Here is a 26,806-nt window from a genome sequence, read left to right as displayed (position 1 = left end):
TTAGTAAAACCTTGTTTTATCTGGACAATTCAGATCCTGTTTCTCAGCTCAAACAAATCATTTATTTAGTTGTGACCATTTGTTCCCCCAACATCTGTGACAGAGTAATCTGGGAGTTTTTTAAAATCTGCCGACTCATTACATCCCCCCAAAACAAATTGTGTGTGTGTGTGTGTGTATATATATATATATATATATATATATATATATATATATATATATATCTGAGGAAAATTCTCTGATGTCTGCTTGGGGCATATCTTCCTTATTGACTTTAGTATCTTTTCATATTTTATACCCATTTATTAGCAAATATACCGGCATATTTCAGTGAAATGTCTGAAGAAAACACTGGAAATTATTAAGCAGTTTGTTGGTTTTACTTAAAATGGCCACATTACTTTTTTACTTTTCTTTAGTCTTCATTTTATACTTTGTCATAGAGAAGCTTGTAGCCCAGTATTTGTGAAAATCAAGTTTAATGTTTTTCACCCAAATCTCTCGCTTGATCTTCAGATTCTTATTTGAAGATATTTCACAAAGAAGAACATCTGAAGCAAGTTGTACTGCATATACATCACTTTTTCATGTGTAGGTATATCAAGTTTTGTACTTTGCCTTATGGCCTCGGTCATGCCTGAAAGTGTCCTTGAGGGCTATTTCATTTACAGTGTTAATAAATGGATGGATTGATGAATACATGCATGGGTGGAAGAATATATAGATACAGATAAAAACATTTCAGTTTTTGTTTTTCCTGTGCTTCTTCCATCATTGCATTCTAATCTCATAGATATTTGTTTGTTAGATTAACTATATTGTTGTTTTGCAGTCAAAGAGATTTAAACCACTTTTTATCATTTCTCCAAACTAATCAATCCTTGTTCAAAGTTGTATCCCATTTTGTGTATTGTCCTTATTTTAGACAATTGTGATCTATAAAGAACAAAGTTATTCATTTAGTCCGTCTAGACTTCCACAGACTTCAAGGAAAATAAACCAAAGTAGTGAATTAAGTTATTTTATAAAGCAGGGCCCATATTTTCTTTGTTGGTATTTTAGGACTACACACCTCAAGCTGTCATGAGATGAGCTAAGTTAGTGCAGAGTACATTCCATGCCTTCAAATAGGTTAGCTTTCTTTTTAATAATTTGGTTGCATGTATCCCCATTTATTAAACTACCAATGATTTCTGAATCATTACAGATATGGTTAGAACTTCTGGTTTCAAATTCTGTTGGAAACATTAGCAGATTTGATACCAACTTAAGCTGTTCATCGTGTTACCCTGCTGCAGTCATCACACTTGGGTTATCCTGTCATCAGGCGGTCCCACAGTCGGCTGGAATTCCAAAGCCTTGGTCCAGCGTCTGTTGCTGTCACCTCCTCCCTGACGTCAGTGCGCCAGGGGTATGTATAGTGCAACCAACGCCATTTTCTTCAGTCTTTCTTGCCGCATGGTGCCCGAAGCAGAAGCAGTTCGTAAGTGCCGGTCGGCCGACTCCTGAGATTTTCGAATTCGAATTTCAGACCGAAGTCTTCTATAAAGCTAAGTACCCCGTTGGGGAAACTTTTCTTGCCTCAGACCGATGTCAGAAAAAGTTAACAATTGTATTTCTTGTGGGAAGCAAATACCTCATAAGGATTTTCATTCTTTTTGCATACCTTGCCTAGGCCCAGACCACAACGTCACTTCTTGTCGGTTTTGTGCTAGGTTTAATAAGCGTACTATTAAAAGACGCTTTGATTTCGCACGACACTACTTCAGTAGGAAATTTAACTATACCATGCCGTCAGAGCAACTGACTACTGGCGTGCACAAAAAACGCAGGGATAAGGACAGACAGCCCAGGCCTAAGCCAGACTCCGAGGCCTCGGCTGATCCGGTCTCCGGTTCTCCAGTCCTCAGTGAGGCTCCGATGCAGCCCCTGACTACCGCAGATCTGGAACCCGCGACCGCTACAGAAATTTTGGCGGAAGGCACCAGGCTGACGCAGCCATTTAGTTCAGGCCTTTCCGACGACATTGCTTCAAAAGATGTCGGTGCTACAGAAACGCCATCGGTTTCTGAAGGCGTTTTCAGACCGACGACTCTCACCATTAAAACATTTTCTAAGTCGAAGACTCCTACTAAATCTAAAAGGACTGCGCTTCAGTCTCCTGTTCAGGGCCCTATGCCTAAGAAACAGATGCTCAAAATGGCTGAAGATTTGATTTCTCTAATCAGGGGTTCCCAGCCCCCTCCTGACAAAAGGCCTAGACAAGAGGAAGATAATGCATCCTCTGAACAACTGTCCATTTCTTCAGACTCCTCTGAGGACCAAGATTATTCCTTCTCTCCTTATGAAGATTCTGATGCTGAGGACTCTATTCCCTCAGCTTCTCCTCTTGAAGACTACTCCTTTGGGGAGACTTTACACACTATGAGGGAACATTTTCACTGGGAAGGTCAGGACTACTCTGACGCAAAGAAAAGGCTCAGAGAGTTTCTTTTACTCCCCCAACACAGACCACTTGCCATCCCACCAGTTTTGGACATTGTGGATGATGTTTATTTAGAATCCAGTTTGAACCCAGAGTCTCTACCTCCTGCTCTGGCTAAGCCTGACAGATACTATAGAGTGCCTGATTTCCACAAATTTCTTTACAAAAGCCCTGCAGCTGACCCAGAGACCATCTCCCAGGGTCCCAAGGGGGCTAAGGCTTCTATGGCTAAAAACCCAGTACCTTCTGAGAGGGATTCCAGAGCAAATAGACAGGTGGGGGAAAAAGGTTTACACCTCAGCCACACTAGCTATGAGGGCACTGAATTGCCAATTTCACATGCTTAAATATCAGCAATTCCCAATCTCTCAGTTAAAGCAAAGAATAACCACTCTTCCCTCAACAATCTGAATTGAAAGAAGTACAGGATCTGTTGCATGCCACTGAGCAGGTGGGAAAGCATACCTTACAATGTGGGTTTGATTCTTTGGAGGCCTCCTGCAGAGCAGCTGTCACTGGGTCTGTTATACGTAGGCATGCTTGGTTAAAGGAACAAACTCTGCCTGATCATGTTAAAGCAAAATTACTAGGTGCTCCCTTACAGCAGGATGTGCTTTTTGGAGTTAAAGCAGAAGTTGAAAAATACTGCCACAGAACCTTGCACCAGCAAAATAAACTTCTCCGTACTCAGTGGTAAAAGCTGAACGCAAGTTTTATTATTGAGCGTTTTCGCCTTACTAGAAGTAGCTTGGCTTCTTCAGAGGTAAAATAACATTAAATAATCAAACAAGATTAAATAGTCATATGGAAGTGATGTCACTAAGAAAACAATTAACTTTAAAAGAGAACACGCTCTTTTTTAAAAACATTACAGCATACTTCAAGTATTCTTATTATTAATGCAAAATTAAGTACTATTGATTAATACTAAACAATCCTATCTCTGTTTACACCAAAAGTTGTACAAATCTACTACATAATTTATAAAAATATTTAAGAAGACAACAAAACTAAGATATTAAACATAATAATTCATAATAAATTGGGATCATGAATAGTAACTCCTTAATTTTAAAACAGGTAATATGTTGCAATTATCATTCAGACCAGGGGAATGGAAGGCATCAGTTCTAAATTGCCATTCCAATTCTTTCAGTTCCAACAGTAGTGGGAAAGGACCCCCTCTAATGGATGGAAAAATTTGATCTATTGCCATAAAGGAGAAGCTATGTCCAGGGAAATCTATTAAATGCTTTGAAAGGGCATTATTAGTATTTTTAGTCCTCATGGCGTACAAGTGCTCGTAGAGTCGATCACGTAACCTGCGGTCCGTCTTTCCAATATAGAAAGACGGACAGCAGTTGCAAAATGCAATATAGACTACTGCTTTACTTTCACAGTTCAGGGGCATTTTGATGGTATATTTTCTGTCCCTTACTGTGAAAGTTTTGCCAGCCCTTATAACATTACATCTGTTACAAAACCCGCACGGGTACATCCCTAATTTCCTATTAAAACTATTACCAGAGTTGTTGCTCTGTAATAATTCCTTTAAGTTTTTGTTCCTTTTAAATACAAATTTTGGAAAGGAACCAAATTTTTTAACTAAAAAGGGATTATCCAAAATGAAGTCCCAATTTTTTCTAATGACTGAGACAATCTCTCTAGAATCAAAACTAAATGTAGTAATGTAACTAAGGGACGGATCAAATCTTGTTCCTTCCACTGACACTTCGTTCTCAATATCTATTCTAATTCCATATTGGGAGGTGTTTGTTAAATCTGCCCCTACTGTATTTATTGACAAAATAGCCTTAAAAAAAACATTCTCTCTTTTTGTGGCTACTTCATCCAGTATATCTTGTACAAATTTGTAAGGATAATTTCGTTTCAAGAACATGTCAGTTAAAACACTACACTCAGCATAGAAAAAGTCCAACGTACTGCACATCCTCGCTGCCCTAACAAATTGGCCTTTAACTATGGCCTTCTTCTGCCCACGTGGATGTTGGCTAGAGAAATGTAAGAACGAGTTGCAGTACGTTGGCTTTCTAAAAATTCTTGAGGTAAACACCCCTTTCTGTAGATCAAATATCTTAGTTTTGTTGTCTTCTTAAATATTTTTATAAATTATGTAGTAGATTTGTACAACTTTTGGTGTAAACAGAGATAGGATTGTTTAGTATTAATCAATAGTACTTAATTTTGCATTAATAATAAGAATACTTGAAGTATGCTGTAATGTTTTTAAAAAAGAGCGTGTTCTCTTTTAAAGTTAATTGTTTTCTTAGTGACATCACTTCCATATGACTATTTAATCTTGTTTGATTATTTAATGTTATTTTACCTCTGAAGAAGCCAAGCTACTTCTAGCAAGGCGAAAACGCTCAATAATAAAACTTGCGTTCAGCTTTTACCACTGAGTACGGAGACGTTTATTTTGCTGGTGCAAGGTTCTGTGGCAGTATTTTTCTGTTTCATTAGTTTGTCTTTTTTTGCGTTCTACACTAGTCTGTTGTGATGGCCACAGAGGGACCTGATAGCCCCAGCACACCGAATATGTTTTCAGGAACATCAGCCATTGGGCGGAACGAAGAAAATGTGAACAGGAACCTTGAAAATATGGATAGGATGACATCCATGTTAGCGGCGCTGTCAGATAAACTTGACAGACTAAACACAAGACTGGAAGCCGTTGAAAGGAAGGATGCCACTAAGAACAGTTCCGTTCCGGAACTGACTAGGTTACCATTACCATTGCAAACGTTTAGTTCCAGTGGAGCCACTGACGTGATGAGCGGCTCCATTCCAGCAGCACAAGTGCCTCTGAATGCGTTTAGAGGAGTTCATAATGGCAGTTTCAATTCCTCTGCAGGAGTGGGCGGGAATATTTTTTCAGCTACTCCTCTTGGTCAAAATGCCGTGAGGGTTAACGGTCCCACTTGCGAACCTGGTTCACGAACAAATGGAGTAACTGCGGTCGCGGGGGCTTCAAATCAAGTAAGTGCCTCATTTAACATTGTGAACTGGATGTCTGATACAGGGGCATTCATTTTTGCTAACGCAGACCCGCCTAATGTCAATTCTATGAATGGAGGGACTATTACATTATCGGACAAATTAAAATTGTTTGATGGGCACGTTTTAAAATTAAAGAAGTTACAATTAGAAACTTCTTATTTCAAACAATGTATACAGGAAGGCCTCATACCAAAAGGCCTACGTAACTCCTTTGCACCTTCAGGGTTAATTAATACGGTTGAATTCTTTAATGACTTGAAAGAACTATTTCAGACACAGGGGATACAATTACTTAATCTAATTATTAAGCACTACGAGCAACAGGCGGGACAACTATTACTGGATATAGAAGTGCTTGACAAACAGTTAAGGGATGACTTGAATTTTCCAGCATTTAAAATTGATTACGAACGGACTTTAACAAGCATAGACGCTATGCTTGTTAAATTAAAACAAAATAAGGTCAAGAAGCTGGCTAGGGACAGACAGGCTTACCAGTCTGACTTGGCCTATCCTAAACTCAACTATTCAGAACGAGAAGGTCGAGTAACGGTTGGGCCAAACTCTAGTAATGATTTGGAAGCCAATAATTTGGAAGATGTTAATACCAACAATGATATACCCGACGAGGGAGAATTTACTACAGTGACTGGCCCAAGACGTAGTAATAGAATTAAGAATTACTATGCTAATAACAAAAGAAGTAATTCTAACTGGAATAAGAACAACAATAATTTTTTAGAACAACGGAATCCGCGCCAACGCTCCAACAGGAGATAGAATTAGAACTTGCTAGTTCTCCTGGTGTTACTTTGACTGAAGAGTTACCAATGGGAAACTTACTGGAAGACAATGAGAGGGGTTCATTTTCTAGGCCTGCAGGCTTTGAAATCTTGACAAATTCAACAGGAGACTTTAAAATTTACAATTTTACGGACTGTATATTTGAAAAGGAACTGATTGAATTGTTAGCATATGGTTACACTTTTGTTCCCAGCAGGTCCGGAGATGTATCTACAGAGTTAATTAACTTGAAATGTTTTATTAGGAAGCTGAATCTGAAATTATTCTTTAATGAAGAAATTAATGATTCAAGTAATAGGTCCCTTTTAAAACCCCCTAGTGTGTTTAATCCACCACTTCACCCTGCACTACTGGTTTTTGAACAAGCATGTGAGATTGATTTGAGACACTTATTTGCTAACAACTGTAGAACTAGGTCCAAATTTGAATTTAATATCACTAGAGTTCAAACAGAAATGTTACGCAACCTTTGTAATAAATCTATAAGATTGCTTAAACCAGATAAAGGGGGAGGTCTTGTAGTATTTAATGATAGCACTTATAAAGAAAAGATGCTTGAAATTTTAGAATCAGAGGCATATACCGAAGCATCTCTGAATGAAGTGCATTGTACATACAACAGAATAAGGGGATATTACCGTGATTTGTTTCTTGAAAACAAAATCAATCAGGATACATATAATTTCATTGATAGAACATTACCAAAAATACCGGTAATGTTCGGCATCCCAAAAATACATAAAGATTTGTTGAACCCCCCTATGAGAGCCTTAATAGACGGCAGGTCCTCCATTACTTATTTTTCAGCAAAACTGGTTGACAGAATGTTGACCAAATATATGGAGCACTTTCCATTGATTTGCAAGGATTCTTGGGGATTTTTAGAGGCAATTAATAATCAACCCTTCAACAGTGAGTTAAATTTTCTCACCGTTGATGTGGTTGATTTATATACCACCATTCCCCATAATGAAGCACTTGAATGGTTGTCTTTGTTACTTTTGGAAATAGGGGCACCCAATAATGAAATAGATGTGATTATTGGAGTGCTGGATATAGTGTTGTCCTATAACTATTTTATGTTTGATCAAAAATTCTTTTTGCAAAAAAAAGGGGTTGCTATGGGCTCCCCTTGTGGAGCAGTAGTAGCCAACCTATTTATGAGTTATTGGGAAAAACACTTCCTTTTTGCTTCAAGTGACCTGTCTAGCCTTGTCAAATATTATACAAGATACTTAGATGATATCTTTATTTTATTTGAAGGTGATGGATTGACAGCTAATAATTTTATTTCTAAAATTAATTCTACCACACAATTTTTGAAATTTACTTACACTTTCGCTACTTCAGAAATTGATTTCCTAGATGTGAAACTTGAAAAAGATCTACAGAAAGGGGTGTTTACCTCAAGAATTTTTAGAAAGCCAACGTACTGCAACTCGTTCTTACATTTCTCTAGCCAACATCCACGTGGGCAGAAGAAGGCCATAGTTAAAGGCCAATTTGTTAGGGCAGCGAGGATGTGCAGTACATTGGACTTTTTCTATGCTGAGTGTAGTGTTTTAACTGACATGTTCTTGAAACGAAATTATCCTTACAAATTTGTACAAGATATACTGGATGAAGTAGCCACAAAAAGAGAGAATGTTTTTTTTAAGGCTATTTTGTCAATAAATACAGTAGGGGCAGATTTAACAAACACCTCCCAATATGGAATTAGAATAGATATTGAGAACGAAGTGTCAGTGGAAGGAACAAGATTTGATCCGTCCCTTAGTTACATTACTACATTTAGTTTTGATTCTAGAGAGATTGTCTCAGTCATTAGAAAAAATTGGGACTTCATTTTGGATAATCCCTTTTTAGTTAAAAATTTGGTTCCTTTCCAAAATTTGTATTTAAAAGGAACAAAAACTTAAAGGAATTATTACAGAGCAACAACTCTGGTAATAGTTTTAATAGGAAATTAGGGATGTACCCGTGCGGGTTTTGTAACAGATGTAATGTTATAAGGGCTGGCAAAACTTTCACAGTAAGGGACAGAAAATATACCATCAAAATGCCCCTGAACTGTGAAAGTAAAGCAGTAGTCTATATTGCATTTTGCAACTGCTGTCCGTCTTTCTATATTGGAAAGACGGACCGCAGGTTACGTGATCGACTCTACGAGCACTTGTACGCCATGAGGACTAAAAATACTAATAATGCCCTTTCAAAGCATTTAATAGATTTCCCTGGACATAGCTTCTCCTTTATGGCAATAGATCAAATTTTTCCATCCATTAGAGGGGGTCCTTTCCCACTACTGTTGGAACTGAAAGAATTGGAATGGCAATTTAGAACTGATGCCTTCCATTCCCCTGGTCTGAATGATAATTGCAACATATTACCTGTTTTAAAATTAAGGAGTTACTATTCATGATCCCAATTTATTATGAATTATTATGTTTAATATCTTAGTTTTGTTGTCTTCTTAAATATTTTTATAAATTATGTAGTAGATTTGTACAACTTTTGGTGTAAACAGAGATAGGATTGTTTAGTATTAATCAATAGTACTTAATTTTGCATTAATAATAAGAATACTTGAAGTATGCTGTAATGTTTTTAAAAAAGAGCGTGTTCTCTTTTAAAGTTAATTGTTTTCTTAGTGACATCACTTCCATATGACTATTTAATCTTGTTTGATTATTTAATGTTATTTTACCTCTGAAGAAGCCAAGCTACTTCTAGCAAGGCGAAAACGCTCAATAATAAAACTTGCGTTCAGCTTTTACCACTGAGTACGGAGAAGTTTATTTTGCTGGTGCAAGGTTCTGTGGCAGTATTTTTCTGTTTCATTAGTTTGTCTTTTTTTGCGTTAAAGCAGAAGTTGTTTTAAAGAAAATGGAGGATAAGGCAAAATCTATGCAGACAGTCAAGGATTTCCTACAGGTACAACCCCCTCGCTTCAGCAGAAACTGGCCAACAAAAAATTGGTCCTTTCCAGCTACAGACAGACCACAGAGGGGTAATTACAAACACCCAAGGGGCAGAGGACAACCACAACCCCAGTATAAGCCTCGTCAATGGGGCACTACAACACAGAAGGGAGGAGAAGACAGGTCTCAATCCACCAGAAGGCAAACTCAATGACTTGCACCTCATCTGGCCAAGCAATACTCTTTTGGCAGCCCCCTTGGGGGGAAAACACGAACTTTTTGCAGACAACTGGCACAGTGTCACACAGGACAAATGAGTCCTAGACTTAATTTCACGAGGATACAGATTCCACTTTCACACCTTGCCAATGAAAAGAGGAATGCCAAACCTGCCACACAATCAATGGGCAGAGGCACAAAAACAAATTACAGCTCTCATGGACATGAGAGCCATTCAAATGGTACCTACTCGAGAGCAAGGCCAAGGATTTTATTCAAGACTCTTTCTAGTGCCCAGAAAGGACAATGCCTGGAGACCCATTCTGGACCTTTCAATTCTAAACACAAGTACCCAAATTCAAGATGCTAACTCTACAGCAGCTACTTCCCATGTTGGGCAAGGAAGCATGGCTAGTAACGCTGGACCTCAAGGAGGCATACCTGCATGTCCCGATCAGACAAAGTTGCAGAAGATACCTCCATTTCATTGCAGGTTCAACCCATTACCAATTCTCTGCACTGCCCTTTGGCTTATCTATTGCGCCCAGAGTCTTCACAAAATGCCTGGCACCAGTAATTGCATACTGCAGACAAAGAGGAATTCAAATATATCCATACCTGGACGACTTCCTCATCCAAGCAGAAAGCAAAGACATCCTCCTACATCATCTGGCCTTTGTAAAGCATCTACTAAACTGCTTGGGGTACAAAGTAAATGAAAAGAAGTCAAAACTAGTACCCTCACAAAAAATTACATTCCTGGGTGCCAGCTTGAATACAGTGGCCCAGAAGGCTTATCTTATGCCAGACAAGCAACTACAACTGACTCAATATTTCAAGACAATGGCAACAAAGACCCAATTAACTGCAAGAAAATTTCTGCAGGCTTTGGGCTTCATGGCATCTTGCATACTAATAATACCATTTGCAAAACTGCATATGAGGAAATTACAGTGGTACCTAAAAAGCGTATGGTCTCAACACAGCCACAGCTTGGACACAATGATATCTCTCATCCCCTGCCTACAACAGGAATTTCTATGGTGGTCACAGGCATGTCACCTCAACAAGGGTCAGCCTTTCACCTTGCCCCCAGCCAGGCAAACTATCACAACAGATGCTTCAGATTACGCCTAGGGGGGCACACATGGCAGGACAATGCATTCAAGGCCTATGGACTGCAGATCAAAGAAATCTGCACATAAATCAAAAAGAGATGCTAGCTGTACAGAAAGCTCTGACAGCCTTCAAGGATCTGTTACATCCAGGACAACTTGCAATAAAGATGGACAACACCACAGTAATGTGGTACATAAACAAGGGGGTACGCATTCCTACCCTCTATGCAGGCAAGCAATGAACTTGTGGAACACAGCTCTGGCTTACCAAGTTCAGTTGCAAGCTCAATTCCTGCCAGGACAGAAGAACACATTGGCAGACGACCTCAGCAGAAACATCAAGGATCCCCACGAGTGGAAACTAGATACACAGATATTTGCAATAACTCAAAAATGGGGCCTTCCAGAAGTGGACCTGTTTGCCAGTCCTCAAAACTATCAACTAACAAAATTTTGTACAAGGACATTTCACCATCAAGCTTGGAAAGTGGACGCACTCTCTTTCTGTTGGAAAAACCTGACAGTGTATGCCTTCCCTCCATTGCCTCTCCTCATAAAGGTTCTTCTGAAAGTCAAAAAGGAGAGACCACGACTAATTCTCATAGCCCCAGACTGGCCACGCCAGCACTGGTGCCCACTATTGAGAAATATGGCTCACAGCCCACCATGGATATTGCCTCAAATCCCCCATTTGCTCACACAACAAAACAATCAGATTCTTCACAGCCAGCTCAAAACTTTAAATATGGCTGCATGGCAAATCAACTAAACATACAACCAGCTCCTCTTTCCCAAGCAGTTCTGGATGTTATTCTGGAAGCCAGGAGGCATAGCACCAGGAAGGCTTACTCGGACAAATGGAAAAGGTTTTGTGCCTGGAACCAAGCTAAAGACCCAGACACAATTCAGCCTCAGATGCCTCACATGCCTCACATTCTACAGTATTTAACTGAGATGTTGCACAAAGGACTTTCTTTCTCCTCCATTAAAATCCATGCTTCAGCTATTTCAGCTCACTACAACACGGATCCACCTTTATTTTCACATCCTCTTCTAAGGCAGTTCCTCAGAGGGGCAAAAAACATTAGACCACCCAGGAGAGCTCGTACACCTACATGGGACCTCAACTTTGTCCTGGAAAAACTAACACTGCCTCCTTTTGAACCAGCTTTCTCTGCAGATCTTCAATTCCTATCATGGAAAACTGCCCTGCTCCTAGCAATAACTTCAGCTAGAAGAGTCTCAGAGCTACAGGCACTAATGGCAGTGGAAACTTTCCTCATTTTTCATCAAGACAGAGTTTCTCTACGAACTAATCCTACCTTTATGCCTAAGGTGGTTTCCAGTGTGGCTTTAAATCAAACCATCCACTTTACCCACCTTCTTCCCAAATCCACAGAACAAAGGTGAGAGACTCATACATTCCTTGGACATTCACAGGCAACTTCGTTACTACTTGGACAAAAATAAGGCTTTCAGAAAATCGGATCAGCTCTTTGTATCCTATGCTACAGCTACGCAAGGGAAGGTTATATCAAAGCAAACTATTTCTAAATGGATAGGTCATTGCATACGTTTCTGCTATACTCATCATGGGAAACCAGTTCCTGCTACCATTAGGTCTCACTCTACCAGGGCAACAGCTACCTCTACAGCCTTTCTAAGGGGGGTTCCAACCAAGGAGATTTTAGAAGCTGCAACTTGGAGTTCAGTACACACCTTTACCAAACACTATCACTTACCTCTTTACTCAGGGCGGGCTTCGCCACTGCAGTTTTGCAGGGCCTTATAGCCTCCACTAACCCTCTATGATACCTCCCCCCTTCCTTAGCTTTGGGATTCAACCCAAGTGTGAATACTGCAGCAGGGTAACACGATGAACATAGTACAGTTTTGTACCTACCATAAATGTAGATGTTCGAGTGTTCACCCTGCTGCAGTCCAGGTTACCCTCCCTCCATCCCCTCTGATCTACTGGCTAAATCTCTTCAATACCTTACTGATGTATTTGCTGATAACTGAAGGGTTTTTGTGTTTGGGCAGAGGTTTCTCCATTTGGTACTAATTTCTGATCACCTTTTTGGGGGCACCTGACATCTGGGGCAAGAAAAACTGAAGAAAATGGCGTCGGTTGCACTATATATACCCCTGGCGCACTGATGTCAGGGAGGAGGTGACAGCAATTGACGCCGGACCAAGGCTTTGGAATTCCGGCCGACTGTGGGACTGCCTGACGACAGGATAACCCAAGTGTGATGACTGCAGCAGGGTGAACACTCGAACATCTACATTTATGGTAGGTACAAAACTGTACTTTTGAGGCCTTGGAGATGAAGGCACACAGGTAGCTTAAAGGTTAACTATCACAGGGATCAGTCCTAGAGCTTTTCCTATTTGGCATCATCTACTTTGAAGTTCGAGCCAACACAATGGGACTCTGGCTGACAAAGTTCGCAGATGTTTGCAAACTGGGAGCCATTATTGATTCTCCATCTAATGTAGACATTTTACAAAAAGGCCTCCCTGACACCAGTGACTGGAGCCAGAACCATGACCTTAAGCTCAGTGCCAAAAGGAGCATTGTCATTCCCTTTAGGAAATATTCGGTGCCCATGAACTACCACATAGGCGGTAGTCCACTAAACACTGAAGTTGTGATGAGACCTGGGGACACAAGTTAACAGCAACCTCTCCTTTGATAACCACATTGCCACTGTAGTCAGAAAGTCCTATGTGGCACATCTCATTACAAAAGGTTTCTCATCCAGGAAGAAAGAGGTTATAACCCCTCTCTGCTTGTCCCTCATTAGACCTATTATAGAATACAACACCCCATTTGGTATGTACCTCACTAGACACCTACAACAACTGGAAAGGCCAAAAAAATACCTCGCTAAGAGGACCTTAGGCCTTAGACACATGCCCTATATGGACAGACTCAAAAAACTCCAGCTATACTCTGTCGCTTATCGCCTACTTAGAGGCAAGCTCTGCTTGACCTACAAAGCCATGTCTGTCCCAGAGCTGCTAGATATGCTACACCTAAAGAAATCCCAATCCCTCTGTGCCACACGCTCCAGGGACCTTAACCTCATTACCACAATAAAGAGAACATGCTGGAGGGACAGGTTTCTAACACAGTGACTTCCCATACTCTGGTACAAACCTCCCATTCATGCCAAGCAGATCACTTCACTGGCCCTCTTTAAGAGAAATTTTGACGAGTGGGTGGGTAATAGGAAGTTCACCTCAGGGATCACTTCAGTGGCCTTGCTTGATAGGGGCACTGGGAACTAACTTTGGGCGCCATGATTTCAGGGAATGTTGTTGGGCTAGGCTTATATAGGCTCCAGGGCCGTTAGCCTAGTACACACCTATGAACCTAAGTGCCCAGACCCATCTTGTCACAAGACTAGCATCCCCTTATACCTACTTTTAAAGGTATGCTACATCCCATTTTTGTTAGCCTACAGAGTGCATAATTTTTTTTCTATCTTTGTATAAAAGTCTATTTTATTCAACTGATTCATGCTAACCTTTTACATGGTTAATCATGGGGCGAATGTAGTCCATGTTTTTACAAGTCTACTATTGGTAGTTTAGTAGCCATTAGTGGTAGGTAATGGATCCCCACTCTAAGTGTAATAACTAAAAGGTGATCGTTCCTGGTCTGCACTGCTAACAAAACTAATAATACAATCTGAAGTCTCAGCTGTTGTATCAGCTAAGGTCAATTTCAAAGGACTCTCCCACATCTCAGGCATTGGCCTGTTTGGAAAGTAGACTTGGCTTGGTGATAAATGCATGTCATTTCTTCTGCACAGCTGCATATGTATTCCTTGGGTATTGTGGGATATTGAACATTGGAAATGACGCAATAGTCATTCGTATGGAAGACCTTTTTCCAATTTTTTTTTCAAAAGATGATATTCGGACTGTTTTTCATTTTTGTAGGCAAGATAAATTCCTAACATTTCTGTCATAGTAACGTCTTTGTTTCTGTTTCGTAAGCAGTTCTATAACTTGCCTTCTGTTTTATGGTGCTGGTAGAGTAAAGTGGTATTGACAGCTTTGATTTTAGCTTCTCGTCAGTACCTGAGACAGTCAAAATCCGGCAGCTTACAAAGGTGTATTTCTATTCTCTAACAATTTCCATAGCCTCCAACACATCAGATTTCTGCACTGTAATTTTTCACTGTCTAGATCATGCATATATCTATGCTGAAACTGATAAGCTGTAGAAAGATATGAATTTTGAACTGACAAATAGACAGTCATCTAACATCATTAACTTACAAGAGTAACATGTCTTGCAGTGACAGATTCAAGTATATTTATCACAGTGCGGGTTGACGTCTCTCTAAACTATATAACTATATACTTTGAATAGTAGCACACTGAAGAAAGCTGAAATTATGCTGACAAAATTATCGATCTACTTTTAATTAAGGCAGTTTTAGAATTTCATGAGATGTTGGCTATTTTTTCTGCTTTTGATTTCTATGCATATCACAGAGCATGGGTTTTACACCATTTGCGCAGTCTGTGCCTCCAGTTTTGCCCAGTATGACACTATCAGCTCTTACCTGCCATTAGATATTGCTGAATAAGACTCGTACATTTTCCATTGCATTTATTTCTCAATTGTGTTTGAATTATGGCTTTCTCAACATTAGACTATAAATCTTGAATGCATGACTATTCCATTCTGAAGGCATGGTTTGGGTGAATTAATGGATGTAGACAGTTTGCATTATCTGGTCACCCTCTCAACAGCTGCTTTTTTTGGTTTTCCTAGTTTCTCAGGAAATTCTGGAATTTGTCACAGTATGCACAAATCTCAGATTTTCTTCCAGGAAATCTTTTCTACATTCCTCCAAGTTCTACTTAACATCATCAGTGCACGTTCTTCCTGATTTGTGTTGAACTTCCTCATTTTAGGTCTGTAGTGTCAACCACATTCTTTTCAGTCAATAAGCTCTGTGAAATGACTTTCAAAAGATGTTTTGCAAAGTCGTAGAACTGGTCCTGAATACATCTCCCGTACATAAAATCATAGATTTTCAGATATCCAAAAACAAAAAGAGTATTTCTTTCTTAGTCTATGCATACCTGGTTTGTGCATCTGTCAGTGCTGTTAATGCAAAGTCTGCCATCTTGCCTTAGTACTAGCCATTTCTAACGTGCTTCAAGTTGAAGTGTGGTAAGTATTTAAAATGTAAGTATGGTAATTACCGGTTGTGGTACGTATTGAAATGTAGGTATGGTAATTACTAGTTGTGGTAAGTATTTAAATGTAGGTATGGTAATTAACGGTTGTGGTAAGTATTTAAATGTAGGTATGCTCAACTACCTTTCTTGGAGATATTATTTGCGACCAGTATGGTATGATAGAGAAGTATCGTACCTTCCCTGAGAATCACAGTAATTGGGTTTTGTCAGCAGGTGTTTGCTTATTTGCTTATACCTTGTCTGCATTTGGTTGTAGCCCATTATCATTAAAAGCCAAAGTAAACTTTGTCGTCATTTAGCCCCACACATGAGTGCAGGCTAAACGAAATGTTGCTTCGGCCTCAATGTGCAGATAAAAAACATATAAAAGATATAACCATATACATATAAAAACAGAATTACTGACTATATATATGATATTAACATTGACACAACACTAGGACATAATTACAGTTTTTGTATGTCTATCTGTAGCAGCACTTAGTATTGCACAGTAGATATTGCACTTAGAGGCTGAGGCAGTGGTAGCCTAAGGACCATTTTGTCCATTGCATGGAATGTAGCTTGTATTTCAAGTTATTGCACAATAATAGTAAGCATTTGGTGAAATATTGTACAAGTGAGAGAACCTTGTAATGAGTTATTGCACTTTAAGAAAAAGTTATTTCTTTCAGCCTATGTGGCCACTGACTAGGTGATCTGTTGGCTTGCCTTGCTACTCAAGTTTATTAGTCTGATGGCCTGAGGAAAGAAGCTGTTTCTGAATGCAGTTGTTTTGCAATGTATGCTTCGATAGCGCTTACCCAAAGACAAGCAGGAGAACAGTCCCTGAGCCAGGTGGGTATGGTCTTTAACAATCTTTGTGGCTCTTCCGAGACACCATATAGAGTGCAGTTCCTGTATAGATGGAAGTATAGAGCTCTTTACTCTCTCTGACACTTTCACCACCCATTGGAGGGCCTTATGATCCATGTCTACTTTCCTTACCATACTGGTATATCGCTTGTCAAGATGCTTCCAGTGGTACCTCTGTAGAGGGTTGTGAGCACTGAAGATGGGAGGCTTGCTTTCCTCAACCTGCATAGGAAGTGGAGTCTTTGTTGTGCTTTCTTGACAATGTGATTAGTATTGATGGACCTTGTCAAGTCTTCTGTGGTGTACACCCCTAGAAATTTGGTACTCTTCCCCTTTCCACTGTTTCTCCCTTGATTGTGAGAGGGAGCTGTGTCAACAATTTTTTTCCTGAAGTCTACAGTTACCTCTTTGGTTTTGTTTAAATTCAGAGCCAGACCACTTTTGTAATTTAAAGACATACATTTCAGTCACACTGTTCAGATTCAAACCTTGTGACCTTTGTCTAGTAGCTTAATCATCAATCTTATGTCATGTTGCTGCTTAGTAGAGCCCGGGACCAAAATATCTTCTTTTTTATTCACGGCTCCTTTCAAGCCTTCACTCATGTCACCTACAGTGCCTTTTGATGCCCTGTAGAACTGATTAAATGCCAAATTGTAGTCTCAGAAAGCTGTAAGTACTCATTGGTGTGTTAAAGGCATGTACCTCAGAATTTGCAATATGTAACTTGATTTATCAAAATCCCTAATTGGCATATATAATGTCCCCACGCTGAGCCAGTAATCAAGGAGCCTGAATTACTCGCCAGGGACGTTCCCTTGGAATACAAATGGATACACTCAATATTTCCAGATGCAGACCGCTCTGCATCAAGCACAGTTTCCCTTAAGAGCACGCAGGGAAACATGCTCAATTCAGGGGCTGGGTTCCTCTTTATATCTGCCCAGACCCCCAATAAGACTCCCCACTGGCACAGCTTAAGAGTTGAGTCCTTAGCTGGTGTTCCAAGCTAAGTCCTCCCACACCCTCTCTGTGAAACAAGTGCTTTGTGTCCCTGCTCTAAGCAGGTGGCATACACACACTTTTATATTTGATTTACACACACACACACACACACACACACACACACACACACACACACACACAAAAACATATACGCATGGGAAAGGCTGACACAGATTCACCTGCTGTGCCCCCTTCTACCCAGACTATAAGGTAGTTAGCACTGTCACCAGAACCCCTGCCAGCTACTTTAAGGCTCTTACATGGGTACTCAGTTATACTGAGTGAAATTAATATTAATACAAATGGTAATGTTAACCAAACAGCAAGGCTTCAGGAGTGGCCAGAGTTGTCACCAAATAAATATATGCAAATATTCCTTAAAGGGATCAGCCACAATGAAAAGTTTTAATATATTTAATAGTATATTATAAAAGAACATGAACATGCTAAGTATCTATTTACATTATACAGTTTCAGTCACAGGAGATATTAAAAATACACAGGAGTTTCAGTCACAGGAGATATTAAAAATACACAGATGGAAAGTTTCACACAAAAACAGTATTTTAGCTAGTCTCACTATCTATTCCTGATTCACTAAAATAATTACTATTCCTACTTACTGAATAGAGCAAGGCAAGATAATGTGTGTGAGTGGTTCTTGTAGTCAAATCCAAGACAGAATACAGAATGCTCCTGAGACTTCAGTCAACTCTAATATTAAAACATTATTTATGTACAGAATGACATCACACACATCTGGTCATCTGACTCTGTTTCCCACACTGTCCCCCATCACTAGAAGCTACCGGGGTTTTAGTACCTATGTGTTACCATATACACAGCTAGAGCTTTGCTCATGTGGTGCAGCTGTTGGAAGTCATAAAACCATTAAACCATTTCACTCTTCCTACAGGAGCTACCAACTATTCTCTAGCACAGATATGGTGCCTCTGGCTCCATTGAAAACTGTGGGATAAATCTTAATGGCTTAACCCATAAAGTTATTTAATTTCAAGAATATTTTGCAAAATCAGGTGGATTAAGATTAACCTCTTCTCTTCCAGTATATGCTGTTACAATGTATACATTAAAAAGTTAGAATAATGCATGTACATTTCTTTTCCTTTTAGCAGGGCACACTGTTGATACATTTTAACACAAGTGAACATCAGAAATACATTTTCAGCTCAAGCATCTGTACAAATCATTTTGATATACAAATGACGTATAATTATTTGCAAAATTCCAGCTAGCTATGCTGGCATTTGTTACAAATCGGGTCCATATTAGAACATCGACTTTTTAAAATGTTGACTGTTCTAATATCAACCCCTATTCAGTGAGCACTGACAATATCAAACATGCAGAACAGCAAATTTTTTCTCGGGGAAAGAATTTGCTGTTCAGACACACATACACACAACACAAGCACACCAAACAAACAGCAATCCACACACACACACACTTAAAATCCTACATCTAACCCTACACAAAACTGTACATACACCACTAGCTATCCACTTACCTTAACCCAAACCCTAACCCTAAGGTCCGTCGCTATTGCACACTCACCTCACCCGCGCTCTAACCCTAACTCACCTACCCCGTCCTAACACTCACGTCCACGCAATCGCACACTTACCTGACCCGCGCCCTAACCCTAACTCACCTACCCCGTGCCCTAACCCTTACATCCACACAATCGCACACTTACCTGATCCCGACCCATAACTTTCCGCCACAGCGCTGAAAATAGCAAAGCCACAGGAACGGCCAACCGAATTCCTTCCCTAGGAAGAAATTTGGTGTTCCGCAGCTTTGCTATTTTCAACGTTCGCTGAATAGGGGTCGATATTAGGACATTCAAAGTTGTGAAACTTCGATGTTCTAATATAGACCCGTTACAAATCCACCCTATCCAGTCCTGTTTCTCCTGGTATGGCTGGCAGTACCTCCTATCATCACAGCATACACCAATGAAAATAGCATATCGTGCCTAGTACCAGTCACTTAATTTTGAAGTGAGTAATGGTCTCTTCACATCTATTTAAGATCTTGTTGGTATATATAATATATATATATATATATATATATATATATATATATATATGTGTGTGTGTGTGTGTGTGTGTGTGTATATATATATATATATATATATATATATATATATATATATATATATATATATATATATATATATATATAGAGATATATATATATATATATATATATATATATATATGTGTGTGTGTATATATATATATATATGAGTATGAGTGCACAAACCATCACTGGAAAGAAGACTTTTTACTGATACAAGGTCGATGGTAACATTTTAATAACGCTTGCTGTTCACGATGTATGTACATTTGCTTGGTGTAAGTATTTTCTGAAAAAGTCAATGTAAAAGGTACTGGAACAGAAGAAAATTTGTAAGCTGGTAGAGGCATAGGTCACAACCTCTTAAGAAGTCAATGTGGAACACAGACCCTAACAATGTGTGACAAATGGTCAAAATGTGGAACACCCTGTTTCACATTGTGTGAAACATACCATCGCCACAGAGCATGGCAGAACATCTGTAAAATTCAATAAGACACACGTCTCAGATCCAAAACCTTTATTTTTATAATCTGCAATACCATAACCACACCATAAGTAGTAAATGAAACAGCACTTTACAAAAATAAAAATCATATTTACTACATTTCCTAAACAGACATTTCAAGTCACACAAATGATTTTAGTTAGACCAAGTTAATTAGCATCCTATCATATGTAGACTTATTGTATGCTGCTGTGGCTTTCTTGGCAGCCTCTAAAACATGTTTCTGCAGCTTAATATCACATCAGTCCAGTTCTTCATTCATTTTAACTGCCAACAAAGAGTTCAAGGTTTTTACACTCAGACTGACACAGTTCAGTTTTCACTTTCCGCACCATGCTAAATGCTCTTTCAGCTTGTGCATTTGAGTGTGGCAAGCAAAGTAGACTCATCATCAGCTGCTTAAAGAGTGGCAGTTTCCCTTCAGTGCAAAGGTCCCTCAGAAGGTGTGCCCAGTACTTTGACACACATGAGTGGGGCCCATCTACTGGGCCTGTCGGATTCCCCGTGTCCTCGATCTGATATTGGGTAAACTCATCGATTAATTGTTCAACCTCAACATCATTTTCACACACACCCAGATGGAAGCCAACATCCCTGACAAGTCCCGAAAAAATGTTCAATTTTTTTGGTCAGATTAATAAGTAATGCAGAATCTTTCAGTAAGTGATCCTGCATGGGAAACTTTTTCAGCATTTTCTGCAACATAAAAAGCTGTAACTTTTTTATAAAAGTTAAATTCAATGACTGTGTCTGCAATATCCTCCTCATGGCTGTTCATGTATTGCTTGACTTCGCAGCCAATACGCAGTTCACTATTTGGTAGAACACCACTACTGTCAGTCAACGCTGACACATCACTGTGTTTGATTAGTCTGATAGCAGCTGCAGGTCTGAGGAGTCTGCCAGCATAGTGCTGCAGGAGTTTATGCACAGTGGCATGCAGTGTCGGTAGCTGGCTTTCTCAGTTCTGAAGCTGGATGTTGAACTCCAATAAGGGTTCCAGTGCATACTTAAGAAAGAGAAAAATCATATGAACTTCATGATTCTGCAGGTTTTTAGAAATTAAGTCAATATCTTGAACCTCTCCACACTTCTTCATAAATTTCAGGATGTGTTCTCCTGCTGCAAATGATAAGTTGTGTTTAGCAAGGAGAGACACAAAACCAACCTCTGCCTCAAACACCTGTGTACTTGCTAAACTCTGAGGTCCAAAGAAATCCACCATAGATCTTCTAGCTACATGCTTGCAATTCTGCCTGTTTCTCTCTGTTGGCATGTCGTTGCAGATCATGTCGGCCCCTGTGATGGATTGTGAAATCCATGTTACAAGTCTTGTAGAAGGCATATTTCACTCTGCGCCTACTCGTAGAAGGCCAGTCAAAGGCACTTGCCCAATTTGGCTGAAAAATTGTGCATCTTCTCTTCTTTGGGGTGCGGTCTGTATCTACTTCCCTTTCCTCATTGTAATCTGGGAAGTCTGTACCCAGCAGGCTTGTAAAACAGTGGTGTTAAAAATGACAAACAAATGGGGCTATAGTGCAGAAAGGAAAATTAGATATTCTCCTCAAAAGCAAAGATGAAACAATAGGGCCATAACCTACCCATATTACTGGAAGTTTCTTGACTTTGCACCCTCTTCTCTTGCTCATCTCTGCGTCTTTTTTGTACTAGGAAGGTCTGCATGATCAGATTATCCACTTCTTTGCTTCGATGATAGCACTCACTCCTCTGGTGCTCACTTGCCCAACTAACCAGTGTTGCAGAAGGGAAGAGTGACTTTCTGACATTCAGTACTCTCAAAGCACCATTGATTATATCTCAAAATCCATGCCAAGGATAAACACATCTAGCTTAACAAATGCACTTGCAACACCATGCACACATGACAATACTAGCTGCATTTTACATTCATCACTTTAGATGTGTTCTACCCCTGTCCTACAGCCAGTTCTAAGCCTGGCAAAGGGTACTTAAAACCAGGGCCTTCTGTACTTTTACAAGAATGTGCCAATTAAGGCATCATGCCTTAGAACAATCATGACTAAAGAATGCCAAATCAAGTTACACTCTAAAAGTTCTACCAGAAAACAAAACCGGATACTTTAAATAATCTCATTACTATAAATAACTCGCTTCTGACATCCATCCTGATGTACCTCTCAACCTCTTAGTGCAAGAAATCTGGACGAAACCCTGCCCAACATACTACGGGGACAAGCAGTACAAACATGAGAGACATATTGCTCTGATAAACTTAGAAATAATGCGCTTATAAACTCTTGGCATACAGTTTCTGCAAAAAACTGGCAATTACTTTCAGAGACGTACTAGGGGGACAAGCAGTACAAACGTAGAGACACTTCAAATATTGCTCTTAGAAAGGTAGAAAGTTGCTAGAACAACAACGACCTGTCTTGGCATACAGTTTTTGCAAAAAAATGGCAATTACTTTCAGAGACGTACGAGGGGGACAATCAGCACAAACAGAGACACTAAATATTGCTCTTATAAACTTAGAAAGTTGCTAGAGTAACAGGACCTGACTTGACATATAGTTTCTCTAAAAAATGTCAATTACTTTCAGAGACGTACTAGGGGAACAAGCAGCACAAACAGAGACAGTTTAGATATTGTTCTTATAAACTTAGAAAGTTCCTAGAATAACAGAACCTGACTTGGCATACAGTTTCTCTGAAAAATGGCAATTACATTTAGAGATGTACTAGGGGGACAAGTGGCCCAAACAGAGGCGCTAAATATTGTTCTTATAAACGTAGAAAGTTGCTACAATGTAAACAGCACCAGCATCTCACCTCAATGCTATCCAAACACTCAGAGTCCACAGTATAGCAGTAGCACAAATCTACGATAAACAGATGAAACTGATGGTCCCGGTTGTCCAGCTCCAGCAGGCAGCAAGTAAAACCTCAGCCTTCTGACCAATGATCCACCAAAGCCCTTCAGCTCACTGACTCCTCTCCTGGCAGGCAGGCTGGCTTCCAAGTCCCGAGTCGCCCCCAAACCGCAGCCGCTTGCTCCTTCCTTCCTTCTTCCCGAATCCCTGTCTTCTTCCAAACAAGTTTTCACAGAAAGTACAATCCCAGATTCCTGGAAGCCTTTTTCAAGCCATTATGTTGGCGCAAAAAGGCTTCCCGGAATGTGATTGGCCTGTATTTGGGAGCTCTCATTGGCTCCCATCCTCCTGAGAAGCTTTATTTGATTGGCTTGTAGAAAGCGTTCATGATTGGCTGTAAATGCAGTCTAAGAGCCAATCAAAAACTGAGGGGCACAGCCAACGCTGTCTAATGTGGAAGGACAGCAGAGCTATGCATTGGTTTGTATACCGTGATGTCGATTGGCAGTAATTGTGGTATACAAACCAATCAGAATCTGTGTAGCAGAGCCACAGCTGTTATATGCATAATAGCAGAACAGTGGCTTCGCTCATCGTTAAACATGGAGCGTTTCGCATAATCCGGAGCACTTGTATGCTCAGGGTAGAGGTGTGACATTCTACAGCTAGTTAAATACAAGAGATTTGCCACTTAAGTACAATTTGTCTGATTAGACACTTTCTTCAGGCATATTTTCAGACTTTTGTCAGACTTCTCTACTTTATGCACAATTTCTGACTTTTCTGTGCACAGTATTCACAGACTGTACTTCCAGAGTACTCACAAGCTTTTAAGTTTTGACATCACTGCCCGTCTCTGAAATATTAAGTTTCTAATTGTGTGCCTTTCTTCTGTTAAACCACCTTCTTGCATAATGGCCTAGCTCACTACAAATTATGCAAATTTTACATTTTGTTTTTTGTTGCATGTTCACACACTTTTTACTACTGGTGTAAATGCATTGAGCATGGCACTTTGCTGCTCATTTCTTAATAGGTGCTTTGGTGATGCATGTAATCCTGTTGATTTTATTTTTTATTGTTACTATAGCTTTAAGACTTAATTTCCCCTATGTTCTTTATTCCTTCATCAGTTTTTCACACTTCTGTATCATCAGTTATCAACATTTAGCCTCACATTCAAGAAGTGTCTCATGCAGCATGCATAAGTGGCTTTATCAAATGTTGGGTTAGATTCTGTTAACAGCCTGCGTGCCTGTTACACAGTTATTTATACACAATTCTGCTCTGTGTAATCAGTCACTAAGCTGTCTAAATTACAGTAATCTCGCCCATGTCTCAAGTAAAACCTTACATGTAACAATACAGTAGTCTCTTATCTCTTTTTTAAGTTAAGAATTATATCTTTAATGTGTCTTTTGTTAAAATATGCTTAAAGAAATGGGAGAACTATTACACGTTAAATGGTTTGTCTGTAGTATTGTTTGATATAACATCTGTGGATTTAAAGGGGTTTGTCACAAATGATGTAGCCTGCGTGGATGTGGATGCTTGTATTGGTGGTCATAATTTTTCTTTTTCTTTTTATGATTGTAAAATAAGATGGGGAATGTGCCAATTTAGGTGAATAAGTTAGATTAATCTAAGGAAAAATATTAAAAGTGCCATGTGTGGCAGTTAGCACAGAGGACTAAACTTATGGGCTGATAATGGCCTGCATTCTGTAGAGCATTTATCTGCTGTGCTTTAATCAAAGGCTTAATCTGAAAATATTCTGTCTGGATCATTACTTTACCACAGTTAAAAATACAAGTAAAGTAATAACACACACACACACACACACACACAAACACGTTACCAGCGGAAATTAATGCCAGAAAGCAAAACAGTATAAATGTAGGAACATTACTTGAAGTGTGTTAAGACATGAACAATAAAAGGGGGTAAGATAGCTTTAAAATCTGCAATACTTTTTCTGGGACTTCGATTAGAGTGTTAAAGTTTGCTCTACTTAGTGGCAGTAGCATATCATAGTTTAAATGGTTTAACTGCCTGTTAATGCTTAGTACATCTATAGTAACAGTGCCTTTAGGTATAATGGGCAATAATTCCACATATGTACAAAAGTCAATGGATGCTGCATGATGTTTTCTGTTTAAGTAACCAGTAGCCACAGTCTAGTTGTAAAGAAGCTATATAAAACTAACATTTCTTTTCCATTATTTTTCCTGATTGATTTGGCAGGTGGTAACTTCACGAGAGCATCGTTTCCACACCGAACCACTGTACAGCACTGGAGTGCTCGTTTTATGGGATCCTTCTCCATATCATGCTGATCTCAATAAGGTGAGCTCTGTTCATCTGCGGCCTAATGCATATTACACAAATGAGGAAATATAATTCAGTATACCACTTCGATTGATCACATCACTCTTCTATTTCAACTGACATTTGTAGAACATAATTACATTTTTTAAAAAATCTACAGACTTGTTTAAAGAATTTCTTTTCATGTGTCAGGCAGTTAACTAGTTTACTTAGAGTAAAGTTACACTTAACTGTCAAAAACTCTCCAGAAACTGTTAACTCCCGAGGACTGGTGACCTAGAGAGAAATCTATGTATTTTATGAGATTACACCTACATGATAGAAAGAATTTACGCAAAACAGTAAGAAAATGGTTTACAGAGTTGAGTTTAGATTGTGCAAGTGTTTTGTTCACAGGAGCAGTAAGGGCAGAAGGTTTGGGAGATATCTGAAAGAGCAAATCTAATAGAGAATTGCTGTGGTAGTTAACAAGACCTTGTAGAAATGATTGCCATGAAGTTACCAATACATTTTACAATAACAAGAAATTGAACAGTGACTATACAAAATAAAATACAGTGCTATCAGAATTTAATAAATCTGCAATCATCTTGTTCTTAAGCACAGCAATGAAATAAGTGATCACAAGTTCATAATGAAAAGGCTAAAAACATAGTTATAAACAAAGCAGCATTTCAAGTTTAATTAGCTTAAAAGATGAAATAGGTAGATAAACACAAGGCCTGTTCCAGAGCTGCAAATTCATGTTCATCATGAAACAGGTTTCGCCTTCCTTCATTGATAAACTATGAAGCTTCCCACGTACACTCACTTCAGAATGCCTTCAAGCTGCAAAAGAGTACATGAAAGGTAGGGGAGGTAAAACAAAAGTGGTTTGAAACCATAGGTTGCTGTAGAGTGCTGCAAATTACTAAAGAATGAAATAATCTAACGAGAAGGATTGTTATGAAGAAATGGGCATGGGGGGGGGGGGGCAAAAGTGTACAATGTTATCAAGGTTGCCATGTTTTGCAAAATGTTTGACTATGATATGTAATGTTCCAGTTGTTTAACAACACACTTATAATGTATATGTTATGCCAGACTGTTCTGACAGAGGCTAGGAGTCCATTTGTGCCTGCCCATGACCTGGGTTCAGGAACAGGCTTGGACTGTTGGTGGTGGCCATTGTGAAGAAAGGGCACAGAATCTACTTCTGTATCCTTGCCATGAAAGCTTTGCTGTCCTTAGTTTGCCATGAGTCATCACTGTCTCAATGGCAGTGCACAGGAGTATAGTACTGCTATTCAAAAGTAACGTCAGTTGATTCAAAGCCTTCAAAAAAATTAGTGAATATGTCAACAGGCAAGCATC

At 39.4% G+C, this 26,806-nt stretch overlaps 1 protein-coding gene across 1 annotated transcript in view; it reads left to right on the top strand.

The window, feature by feature from the left end:
* The window catches only part of LOC122801251 (beta-galactoside alpha-2,6-sialyltransferase 1-like), a 1,163,740-nt gene extending 1,138,215 nt beyond the window's left edge, over positions 1 to 25,525 (top strand). The window contains exon 7 of the mRNA XM_044070803.1: positions 25,370 to 25,525. Coding sequence (XP_043926738.1) covers positions 25,370 to 25,525 — 156 coding nt within the window. The remainder of the gene's footprint in view (positions 1 to 25,369) is intronic.
* Positions 25,526 to 26,806: the final 1,281 nt, after the last annotated feature.

This window comes from Protopterus annectens, chromosome 4.part1, assembly GCF_019279795.1.
Source record: "Protopterus annectens isolate FY-2018-M chromosome 4.part1, PAN1.0, whole genome shotgun sequence".
Lineage (NCBI taxonomy): Eukaryota > Metazoa > Chordata > Ceratodontiformes > Protopteridae > Protopterus > Protopterus annectens.
The sequence above is the reverse complement of the archived record's forward strand: the minus strand, read 5'-3'. Positions and strand labels throughout refer to the sequence as shown.